The sequence below is a fragment of the Anomaloglossus baeobatrachus genome, chromosome 2 (genome assembly GCF_048569485.1).
Source record: "Anomaloglossus baeobatrachus isolate aAnoBae1 chromosome 2, aAnoBae1.hap1, whole genome shotgun sequence".
Classification (NCBI taxonomy): domain Eukaryota; kingdom Metazoa; phylum Chordata; class Amphibia; order Anura; family Aromobatidae; genus Anomaloglossus; species Anomaloglossus baeobatrachus.
Genome location: NC_134354.1, coordinates 527,962,211 through 527,974,988, shown reverse-complemented (window position 1 = coordinate 527,974,988; position 12,778 = coordinate 527,962,211). Strand labels below are relative to the sequence as shown.

The 12,778-nt window shown below is 46.0% G+C and overlaps 1 protein-coding gene across 5 annotated transcripts in view; it reads right to left on the bottom strand.

Annotated features, from left to right (window-relative positions):
- TMEM131 (transmembrane protein 131) overlaps window positions 1–12,778 on the bottom strand; it is a 252,048-nt gene that overhangs the window by 201,379 nt on the left and 37,891 nt on the right. For all 5 annotated transcript variants that reach the window (XM_075336598.1, XM_075336600.1, XM_075336599.1 and 2 more), the window contains exon 3: window positions 11,874–11,914. In XM_075336598.1, coding sequence (XP_075192713.1) covers window positions 11,874–11,914 — 41 coding nt within the window. The remainder of the gene's footprint in view (window positions 1–11,873; window positions 11,915–12,778) is intronic.

The following is a 12,778-nucleotide window of genomic DNA, read 5'->3' as shown; positions in this document are numbered from 1 at the left end:
AGGAAGTAATAGACCAGTAAGAAAAAAAACAATAAATCAGATACGTCTCAGTGAAACTGAAGAGATTCACTCTTTCCATCTCCTCTCAGACATTTTATGTAAATCCTAAAAATTGTGGGAAATCTATTGGCCATTTTCAAGGATGAAGTGCAAAGCTTTAGTACCTAGTTTCCTCGTAAATAAGACCGACTTCAAAAATTAGTCCTAGTAGGATTTTTGGGGCTTTTTTGAGTATACTTAAAATAAAAGCCCTACAACAAAAATAAGCGCTAGTTGCAGTTCCATAAGGAAGTGTCCGGGCAGCTAAAAAAGTTAAAGAATACAGCAGCACTCTCCATCAAAGAAAGCAGGTATGCCCAAGAGCAAGCAGAGCCACGTTATCACGCCAAAACATGATTTCCAGGAGCCAGTGTCACCGCAGCTCCTGGAAATCTTGCACACTGCTCATTTCTGCAGCGTCAGTGCGCCTCAGAAGCCAGGTGTATGCAGAAGCCGTTCTTCCTATCATACGCAGCACACCTCTCTGAAGCCGGGATGCTTCACCATCTGCCTCATAGTGAGTGCTTCCATTGGGGGTTCTCTATAAATCATGGTTTTTAAGATATATATGGAAACCACCAATGTAAGCGTTCATAGCAGGATCTAACAGGCCACCATTCTCTGGGGTCATCAGATGACCTCAGGATACCATGGCATCGATCGGAACCCGCAATTACGATCATTGGGGGGGGGGCACTTTGAAATCCCTTTTAACCTCTTAAATACCGGTGTGACGATTTACAGCAGTATTTAAGGGTTTATTCGGCCCCGATCAATTCCAGAAACTTGACGCGGACAATGTCTGCTGGTGTCATACAGCTGTGCCCCACAGGAATTTTGTGCACAGGGGGGCACTATTCACTTATTCCTCAGGGCCGTTAAAAAGTGGCGCTGAGGAAGAAGCGCCTTGAACGGCCGCCGTTAAAAAAAAGTGTTAAGGGGTTAACCCCTTCACGACCGCGGGCAGTAAAATTACGTCCTATTTTAACGTGACTTAACGACCAGGGACGTAATTTTACTGCCTAAACTTCATTTGATTGCCGTGGCCATAGCAACGGCTTTCAAATGATGTCCCCTGCTGTTTCTTACAGCAGGGGACCTTTGCTTGACCCCAGGGGGGGCGGCATCGCCACCCCCTATCGACGATCGATGTGATTGGCTGTTCAAATCTGAACCGCCAACCACATCGATCGCACTAATTTCGGCAAAAATAATGCCCGAATTAGTGCGATCCTGTGAGATCCAGCTATGAGATGCCGCAGCTACTGCAGCATATCATAGGTGGACCTCAAACATGCCGCCCCCAGCCCCTGCAGCACTGATTGGAGCGATCGTGCTATGACGCGCAATCGCTCCAATCAGTGTGCAGTGGGGCGGTCTGATCTGCCGGTGGCCGCCCTCCTCAGGCCTGTGCTGGCCTGTGAGCCCTCCCCCAATATGTCTGCAGCGTGGAGTGGCTGGTACTTTTGGTACCACGCCACCGCTGCTGCTGCCGCCGCCGCCTCTGATGTCTCCGCCGCTCCTGCTCCAATGGTAAGTATTCCGCTCCCTGCGCGCTCCTGTGAAGGCCCCTGCGCGCTCCCGTGAAGGCCCCTGCCCGTGCCCCCCCCGATCTGCCCCCCTACGCCCCGATCTGCCCCCCGGCATCCCGATCTGCGACCACCGCTGCTGCTGAGGTCACCGCTGCTGCTGCAAAGTGAGTACTGTGCTCACTTTGCAGCCTGTGCGCGCTCCTGTGGTGTCCCTGCGCGCTGCCGTGAAGGCCCCTGCCCGTGCCCCCCCCGATCTGCCCCCCTACGCCCCGATCTGCCCCCCTACGCCCCGATCTGCCCCCCGGCATCCCGATCTGCTACCACCGCTGCTGCTGAGGTCACCGCTGCTGCTGCAAAGTGAGTACTGTGCTCACTTTGCAGCCCGTGCGCGCTCCCGTGGTGCCCCTGCGCGCTGCCGTGATAGCCCCTGCCGTGCCCCCCCCGCGATCTGCGTCCCGCCAAGCGCTGATCAGGAATGCAGATAACGGATCGGCATCCCTGCTCAATTTTTGGCGTGACTTTTTTTTTTCCGTATCCCCGACGCTTTTTGTATCGCATCCGTCCGTGCGTCCCGCCAAGCGCTGATCAGGGATGCAGATAACGGATCGGCATCCATGGTCAATTTTTGGCGTGACTTTTTTCCGTATTCACGACGCTTTTTGTATCGCATCCGTCCGTGCGTCCCGCCAAGCGCTGATCAGGGATGCAGATAACGGATCGGCATCCCTGCTCAATTTTTGGCGTGACTTTTTTTTCCGTATTCACGACGCTTTTTGTATCGCATCCGTCCGTGCATCCCGCCAAGCGCTGATCAGGGATGCACATAACGGATCGGCATCCGTGGTCAGTTTTTGGCGTGACTTTTTTTCCGTATTCACGACGCTTTTTGTATCGCATCCGTCCGTGCGTCCCGCCGAGCGCTGATTAGGGATGCAGATAACGGATCGGCATCCCTGCTCAATTTTTGGCGTGACTTTTTTCCGTATTTGCGACGCTTTTTGTATCGCATCCGTCCGTGCGTCCCGCCAAGCGCTGATCAGGGATGCACATAACGTATCTGCATCCATGGTCAATTTTTGGCGTGACTTTTTTTTTACGTATCCCCGACGCTTTTTTTTATCGCATCCGACCGTGCGTCCTGCAGCGGCCGATCAGTGCACTGCGTCTGTGCGTTTGAAAAGTCAAATGGCGCTCCTTCTCTTCTGAGCCCCGCCATGCGCTCAAACAATTACTTTCCACCACATATGAGGTATCTGCGTACTCAGGAGAAATTGCACAATACGTTTTATGGTGCATTTTTTCCTGTTACCCTTGTGAAAAAAAAAGCTACCTAGTTGAAGCAACCGTTTTGTGGTAAAAAAAAAATTTTTTCTTTTCACGGCTCAACGCTATAAACTTCTGTGAAGCCCCCAGGTGTTCAAAGTGCTCACCAAACATCTAGAAAAATTATTTGAGGGCTCTAGTTTCCAAAATGGTGTCACTTGTGGGGGAGCTCCACTGTTTAGGCACCATAAGGGGTCTCCAAACGTGACATGGCGTCCGCTAATGATTCCAACCAATTTTGCTGTCAAATGGCGCTCCTTCTCTTCTGAGCCCCGCCATGCGCCCAAACAATTACTTTCCACCACATATGAGGTATCTGCGTACTCAGGAGAAAATGCACAATACATTTTATGGTGCATTTTTTCCTGATAGCCTTGTGAAAAAAAAAGCTACCTAGTTGAAGCAACCGTTTTGTGGTAAAAAAAAATTTTTTTCTTTTCACGGCTCAACGCTATAAACTTTTGTGAAGCCCCCAGGGGTTCAAAGTGCTCACCAAACATCTAGAAAAATTATTTGAGGCCTCTAGTTTCCAAAATGGGGTCACTTGTGGGGGAGCTCCATTGTTTAGGCACCTCAGGGGGTCTTCAAACCCGACATGGCGTCCGCTAATGAGTGCAGCTAATTTTGCGTTCAAAAATTCAAATGGCGCTCCTTCCCTTCCGAGCTCTGCCGTGCGCCCAAACAATTGATTTTTACCACATATGGGGTATCAGCGTACTCAGGAGAACATGCACAATAAATTGTATTGTGTACTTTCTCTTTTCTCCCTTGTAAAAATGAAAATTTTATGGCTAAAGTAACATTTTTGTGTTAAAAAGTAAAATTTTCATTTTTTCCTTCCACATTGCTTTGGTTCCTGTGAAGCACCTAAAGGGTTAATAAACTTATTGGATGTGGTTTTGAGCAGTGTGAGGGGTGTAGTTTTTAGAATGGGGTCACTTTTGGGTATTTTCTGTCAGCTCGGCCTCTCAAAGTCACCTCAAATGTAATGTGGTCCCTAAAAAAATTATTTTGTAAATTTTGTTGGAAAAATGAGAATTTGCTGATGACCTTTGACCCCTTCTAACTTCCTAACGGAAAAAAAATTTGTTTCGAAAATTGCGCTGGTGTAAAGTAGACAAGTGGGAAATGTTATTTAGTAACTATTTTGTGTGACATATCTCTCAGATTTATGGGCATAAATTTTCAAAGTTTGAAATTTGCGAAATTTTCACAAATAAACGCAAAACATATCGGCCTAAATTTACCACTGACATGAAGTACAATATGTCACGAAAAAACAATCTCAGAATCGCCAGGATCCGTTGAAGCGTTCCAGAGTTATAACCTGTCAAAGTGACACTGGTCAGAATTGCAAAAAATGGCCCGGTCATTAGGGTGTTTTAGTGGCCGGGGGTGAAGGGGTTAAAAGAGGTACTTCTGCATAATGGCAATGAAAATCTACAAATTCCTTTTGCTAATGCAGCAAGTCTGAAAGCAATAAATGAAAACATCCAGATTCTGTCAAAAATCCGTCACAAAAACTAAGAGTGTAAGATTTGTGGTGATCTGAAGGTGCACCTTGGCTATATCAAGGTTTGTTGTTTTCTCTGCAAATGGGACACCAGAGACTGCAAAACCATATCACAAAAAAACAGTGGCCACCAAGAAACAGTGTGACTCCTAGAAGAAAAAATGTCCTGCATCAGCCACTAAAAGCTCCAGAAAATGTTTTCCTTCCGTTACTCCACATACAACTTGGGCAGATGAACTTTGTCAAGGCGATGGATCGTGATGGCGAGGGTTCTGCATACTCCAGAAACAAGTTTCCACAAATCAGCGAGGCCAAGATGAAGGAAGGAATTTTATTGGGGGCCACAAAACTAAGAGACGGAGGCACCGGTGTGGGACTCGTTCAAAAAAGTGGCTGTGAAGCACCAAACTATAGAGATCTTGTGACCGCGTTACTACAACACTACAAAGACTTGGGATGCAATATGTTTCAATATACAACGGAAATGGAGTCACAAAATACTATTGGGGACTAAAAAAGGATGAGCCTGCAGCTAAATATTCAAGAAAATCTATAAAAATAAAGTAATAATAATAATAAAAAAAAAAAAAAAAGTCAAAAGTGTAAAAGGAGTGTTACTGAAAATCCCTGCCTGATAGAAAAGTTGTGAAAGCAGATTTGGAGTCAGGGGACATACTGTAAGAAACATCCTATTTCATGCATTTAATACAAAAAAAACGTTACATTTTAGACAGTATCAGCAGGTAGAAGAAAAACTAGGAATTCTAATGTAACATGAGATCACCACTAGGAAGTATAGCACGGAGCCAATAAAAAGCTTATGCGTTACAGCTGCAGGAATGCAGTGACAGGCCCCGCAGACACTCCCATAGAGGGGTACAGCCAATCATCCTCAGCCACTTCACACACCTCTCCAGCTCTATTTATAGGTGACGTACCTAGCCGAAGCACTCAGAATAACTCAAAACACTGAACAGTATAGTCACAGCATAGATCGCTGAAGCCGAGAAGTCTCTCCAGCACGTCTGCACTTGATGAAACAGAAGATCTGTACATCGTCTACAATGAAAAGCCACGTTTAGGACCATGAGTTTGAGAGACACTGCTGTATTTAATGAGAATCCATTAACTCAAACTTACAATTTAGGCTACTTTCACACATCCGGTTTGAGCAGTGCGGCTCAATCCGGCTGTGAAACCTATGCGGCGAAAACACCGCATCCTTTGCATAAGTTTTTACATGCAGCCCGTCCGTTTTTTTCCGGTTGCAGCATGCTGAGCATGCGCAGTGGAAGAAACCGCATGCGGCGGCCGGATGCGGTTATTTCCGCGTCGCATCCGGCGTCCATAGGCATGCATTGAAAAATGCGCCGCAGCGGCCGGATGCGGTTTTTTTGCCAGAGCAAAAAACCTTGCAGGTAACGTTCCATCCGGCCGCGGCATCGGCTAAATCTGCCGCATGCGGCAAAAACCGGACCGAACGCAAGCCCATGCGGCACAATACGGCACTAATGTAAGTCTATGCAAAAAAAAAAACCCGCAACCGGCGGCAAAAAAAGAAAAACTGTTGCGGTTTTTCTGCAGAGCGCCGTATTGTGCCGCAGAGCAAAAACCGGATGTGTGAAAGTAGCCTAAATCAAGCATACAGCCAAACAGAAAACATAACCCCTTCACCTCCGGGGTGATTTTCCGTTTTTTCTTCACCTTCTTGCAAGAGCCATTACTTTTTTATTTTTCTGTCAATATAGCCATATGGGGCTTACTTTCTATGGGATGAGATACTTTTGAATGGCACCAGTCATTCTGCCCCATATTGTACTGGAAACAAGGGGGGGGGGAACCAAAACACTCCAAGTGCAATGAATTTCTCCAAAAAAGTGCAATTGCATGTTTGTTTTTGGTTTTTTTATTCACCATGTTCACTATATGGTAAGACTGACCTGGCATTATGATTCCCCAGATCGGTACGTTTTCACAGATACCATATACATGTATAGTTTTACTTTTATATAAGTGGTGAAAAAAATTCTGAGATTTGTCCAAAAAAATAGAATTGCTCTTTTGCCGTCATTTTCTGAGACCCTTACCATTCTCATTTTTGGGATCTGGGGCTCAGTGGCTGCTTATATTTTACATTTTGAACTGACATTTTTAATTATACCTTTTTTGTGTAGATGCAATATTTGGATGTTGTGGTGACCAAAGACACTGTAATTTTGGCGGGTGTGCATTTTTTTTAATCACTACGCCGTTTACCGCTCATCATCTGACCCCACACCGCCGTGCCAACCCACTGGCGCCCCGTGAATACGACACAGGGCTGGCGATGGTGGCAGGGAACAGCGCAATACCCGCCAGAGCACTTTAGATCACGCATTAAAGGGACAGACACTGCCAAGGACGTACAGGTATGTTCTTGGTTGTGAAGAGGTTAAAACCAAAACGCTCGCTTATATTTTGCTGACTCCTATATCCATAAAATAATTTTATTAAAATATGCTAATTTGGATGTACAGTGCACTGTTGGATGTCTGTGTGTGTAAAGGGAATTTATCAAAGTGTTTTCTAGGCAATCTCAGAGCAGCATGATGTAGGGGCAAAGACAGAGTTGCTTACTGTGGTGATTGTTCTAGTTTCAATAAAAATCAGTGTTTTATCAGCAGGAGATTATCACTAGATGACTAGCTGTCTCAGATCAAAGTCCTCCTGCTCAGTGTAACCCTGTCCCCACCACTGATTAGTAACCCTCTGCCAATATATGGTTTACACAGAAAGCTGCCAATCAGTGGTGTGGCCTGGACTAAACAGAGGTCAGCATTCAGGCATTTGGTAAATCTGCAGAAAAGAAAACAAATTGTTACCAAATGACAGCAAGAGGACCAATAAGCAATACATTGTTGGAATCTGGTCTCTGCCCCTACATCATGTTGCTTTCACATTACATGGAGAAAAAAACAACACAGTGACAGATTCCCTTTAGGTGCACCATTCTGGCCGCTCCGTATGTGTATGCTTCCCTTTTAGGTGATTGACATTGCTAGCTTTCAACACATACACACTATGTAGTATGTTATTGATACCCCTTCTCCTGTCATTTAGACCCCGTTGAGTAATGGGGATAGATGAGATTACAGGAGAGAAGGCTGTAACGCTGCAGACAATCACTCCGAGAAAGCTACAAATACCAAAAAGGGAAGGGTGCGTATATGCAAGTACACACTCCCGTTATGTAAATATTTTATTGTATCTTTTCATGGGAAAACACTGAAGATATCACACTTTGATACAATCTAAATAGTCAGTGTACGGCTTGTATAAGTGTAAAGTTTGTGTGCCCTCTAAATAACGCTACACACATCCATTAATGTCTGAACCGATGGCAACAAAGTGAGCACACCCCGAAATGAAAATGGCCAAATTGTGCCCCAATAACCATTTTCCTTCCCCAGTTTCATGTGAGCCATTAGCATTATAAAGTCTCAGGGGTGAATAGGGGAGCAGGTGTGTTAAATCTGAACACCAAATTGTAGGGCATAGCTGGGTATAATTTGGCTCTGATAACAGCTTACATTGGCTTTCAACCCAGTGTTGGTGACATACAGTTATTAAATACAATTACTAAAGACATTATATAGCCATAAATATCTGGGCACTCCTCCTAATTATTGAGTTCAGATGATTCCGCCACAGAGTCAGAAAATGAAGCAAACACTAATGGGTTGGATTAAGTGCTCAATGATTTTAAAGCCCCAATTCAGTCTTTTATTTGCCTGTGTTAGGGCTCCTGGTGTAAGTGTAATGATGGCAGTAACGCTCGTCAGTTGCAGTCTTCACCCGGTTTCAGCTGCGCTCCGGCCCAGTCCATTACCGGGTCACCTCTTCTGTAACCTGCAGGATCACTGTGTGGAGCTGCACTTCATTTCTCAGTGCAAGTCTATGAGACTTAGAAAGAAGCAAATGGAGACTCACAACAGTGAGAAAATTCACAAAGTGACCTCCACTCCATACAGCCACCACTGAGTGATTCGGCAGGTCATAAACGCAGTAATGTGATGCCAAAGCACCACAGAATGCAGGAGAAGACGAGCACCGGTGAGTATGTTACTACCATCATTACCAATTACATCGTCCCCAACAAGCCACTGCACATCTAGCCGAGCAGAAAATGTGGTCAATGAAACTGTGGTATAAAACAGACATTGGTGTCAAAGCATTCATAGGGATGATTCCTGCTTCTTAGTCTGAGGGACAAATCTGGCTTTGCCAATGTTTGGTGAATGCTACCCATCACAATGCATAGCGACCACTGAAATACATGACTAATGGAATTGGACAGGTGTTCAGGGTCTCCAATAAAGAGTAACATTAAAGGGGTTGTCCGCCGATATCCACTGGAGGTGCGAATACTGCAGAGCGCATTTGCATAGCTGTATACAGAAATCTTATAGCAGTGAAGGTACATGTTGCGCATACATGACCACCCGTCCTGCCACTGAGGCCACCGCATCACTCACAACGGGGTATTAGGGGACCGCATTCAGGGGACGTGTGAAGGGAAGAGTCCCACGTATGGGGCTCCTGTGGATATGCCATAAATGTCATAAACAAGCCCTTTAATGTTACAACATACAACACATTTTAGACAACTGCATGCCTCCAACTTTTTGAGAACTGTCTAGCAATCAACTTTTTCTGTCCATGACTATGTAGTCCACAAACAGAGGTCTACAAAAATCTGGCAGATGAGTGTGGAATACAATAATACATTGATTTGTAGGAAAATACGCTGTCGGCAGAGATATCTGGAGACAACTTATATCCCTCATCCCATTAAATAGACATGCATGCTTAGCCATAAGGGGGAAATGTGAAGAATAAGGCCGGGGCCACGTGGGGACTAATGCGATCCTCGCATGACACTCAGCTCACGCTGGCAGCACAGCAGGACCAGAGTGTCATGCGAATGTCACTGCGACTGAGGTCCAATCATGCGATCGGACCTCAGCTGCGAGGGGCGGGCCAACGCTGAAAAGGGGCGAGCCAACGCTGAGGAGAAGAGGGAGGGATTTATCTCCCTCTCTCCTCTGTTGCCGGCTATTGCCATTCTCGCCCTGCACGCGCGGTATACCGGTGTACTGCGAGTGTAGTGTGATCTTTCGCTCGCGCCCATAGACTTGAATGGGTGCGAGAGAAAAAGTCTGGCATTACAATCACAGCATGCTGTGATTGTTTTCTCAGACCGATTGGAGCCGAGAAAATAATCGCTCATGGGTGCTGACACAGGTTAATATTGGTTCGAGTGGAATGTGATGTTTTATCGCATTCCACTCGGTCCGATTTTCATGCCGTGTGTCTTAGGCCGCTTTCACACTAGCGTTGAACGGCATCCGTCACAGTGCATTGTGTAACGCATGTGACGGATGCATTATAAATAGTGTGATATAACGGCAACGGATTACTGTGAAATAACGCGTTGCGTTAAGCCGAGAGAGAGCCCCCATCATCACTGCACACACAACCCGGCACTACTGCACTCATCATCATCACTGCACACACCCAGGCATTACCACCCCCATCATCACCGCACACACGCAGGAACTACCACACCCATCATCACCGCACACAACCAGGCACTACCGCACTCATCACCGCATACACACTGGCACTACCGCTCCCTTCATCACCGCATACACTACCTCAGTGACGTCCCCACTGACAGTGTGACTCACTTCAGTTGCTGCCTGGAGCTGACAGAGAGCGACAGTGTTCTACGGCCGCTTCTGTCAGCTTCATGTGGCAGAGCTGGATGCGTTGCGGGACCTCGTGTGGATTACGACGGGACCTGGAGGGGTATTTGGGCATTAATAAAGTGGTGAAAGAGGGTGTTTTTTATCTTTTATTCCAAATAAAGTATTTTTTCAGGTGTATGTGTTTAGTTACTTTCACTTACAGGTTAATCATTGTGGGTGTCTCATAGACGCCTGCGATGATTAACCTAGGACTTAGTGGCAGCTATGGGCTGCTGCCATTAACTCATTACCTCGATTGCCACCGCACCAAGGCAATTCGGGATGAGCTGGGTAGTCACAGGACTGGTGCATCTAAAATGGATGCGGCAATTCCAGGTGGCTGCTGGCTGATATGGGGAGCCCCCACCAGCCTAAAAATAACGTGGGGCTCCCCATCCTGAGAATACCAGCCTTCATCCGTGTGACTTTACCTTGGCTAGTATCAAAATTGGGGGGACCACACGCCGGTTTTTATTCATTTATTGTACTGCACGATAAAGACCCGCCCACTGGTGGCTGTGATTGGTTGCAGTGAAACAGCTGTCACTCAGCGTGGGGGCAAGTCTGACTGCAACCAATCATAGGCGCCGGTGGGCGGGGGAAGCAGGGAATATTAGATGGAATAATGAGCAGCCGGCATTTTCAAAAGAGGAAAAGCCGCTGGAGCTTTGTGACAGCTGTGCAGCATCGCGCTCATGATCGGTGAGCATGAGAGAGGGGGTGAGAGGGGGGAGAGAGACCAGGAGTGATTTTAAACGATTCAGATCGTTCTGCTGGACATGCTGAGCATGCTCAGTAGAACGTGACGGAATCAGTCAGCGGATTCCACCGATTAGCGCATAGCGGCAGAATCCGCCACCATAGACAATCATTAGACACCTTGGCGGATTCCAATGGAATCCGTCAAGGTGCGTTATTTTAAGGACCCAAAAAACGCTACATGTAGCGTTCCTTCCGCTCGACGCTGCGTCAAAATAACGACGCAGCGTCATCCAGCGGATGAAAGGCAGACACTTGCGTTACAGTGCATCGTCAATACAAGTCTATGGAGAATAGCGCAGTGCGTTAACGAACTTCGCTATTCTCCATAGCGGCGGATTGCGCTGAACGCAAGTGTGAAAGCGGCCTTAGGCCTAACTGTCAGCCAGATAAGTGTTTAACTGATAGCTATTGAGGGTGTATAGGTTCCTTTAGGCTTCTCAGTAGATTGCATCTCTTGTAAGCTATGGAGACTGTACCATGACACGTACAGGGATGGGATGTCCGCAGTCCCAAAGAAAAAACAATGCACTTGACCATTTAAGTTTTTCCTTCTCTAGATACACAGAACTAAAATGAGAGTACAGAAGCAAAAATAAAAAAAAAATAGATTTAAAAAAAATGGCATTTCAACACTAGACCTAAAAGATTAAGATCCTGAAAGTTCTATAATGTAAGGTTTGCTTCCGATGCAGCATGCTATCGCAGGGAGCATGATCATTACACACAAGAGGATATTTACACTGACATACGCTTAGGATTCACTACGGATTCTCTATGACTAATGGGTTATGCTTCAGGTACCACCAAGGAAGCAGCACAGGCGCCTTGAGCAGTGAGAAATCAATAGCCAGATAGTGGTGTAATGCAGGCACAGACAATTCCAGGAATCCCATCAGCATCCAGAAAACAACTCACCTTTTCTGCTGATAAGAACTGAGGCCTATAGTTGTCTCTGTCTGTAAAAGAAGGAAAAAAAAAAGGCAGTTAGGTCAAGATTACCAAGTACATAATCAATCGTCCGCTCCTATAAAATGATGATCCAGTAACAGGTGAAGACATACTTGCTGGCTATTGAGTGTCCTATTTCATTTGTATTATTTCCCCTATTCAAATGAAGTAGTGGGGTAACTATCGCCCATCTACATAGACTTGAGTATCGCCCAGTGGTGCTTTAGCTGCACAAGGAATACAGGAAATGTTTTATATACAACATTTGACAGACACACAGTAACATTTGGTATTTGGTACAAGAAATGACAAGAAACATTCAGTGCTACAAAAGGTACTGGTGCATAAAAGTAATTATGCAAGCAACAAATGTCTTGGTGTTAGTGTATAAAAAAAAAAAAAAAAAAAGGCTCACAACCCACCACTGCACATCATTGTACTACATTCCCTACTATTTAAAGCACCACTCCAGCGTTTTGTGTATTTTGTGTATTTTTATTGCACAGCTGGGAGTGGTGCTTTAAAGGGAATCTGTCCGCCGGTTTTTGCTATGTAAACTGAAGCCAGCATACTGCAAGGATTAAAGGGAACCTGTCAGGTGCAATATGCACCCAGATACATGAGCAGATCTGGGTGCATATTGCTAATCCCTGCCTAACCGTCCCTGCATACACTAGCATAGATAAAGAGATCTTTACAAAAAGTATTTCTAAAGATCGTTTCTTATATGCTAATGAGGCCAGGGACTAGTCTCAAGGCTGTGAGTTCACTTGGCTAGCCGGCCCACATAGCATGGCCTTCCGATCATGCGCACTAAATTGCTGCCAGGTGTAAGCTTCCCGGTTTCGGTGAGGTATAGTGCACATGACCCG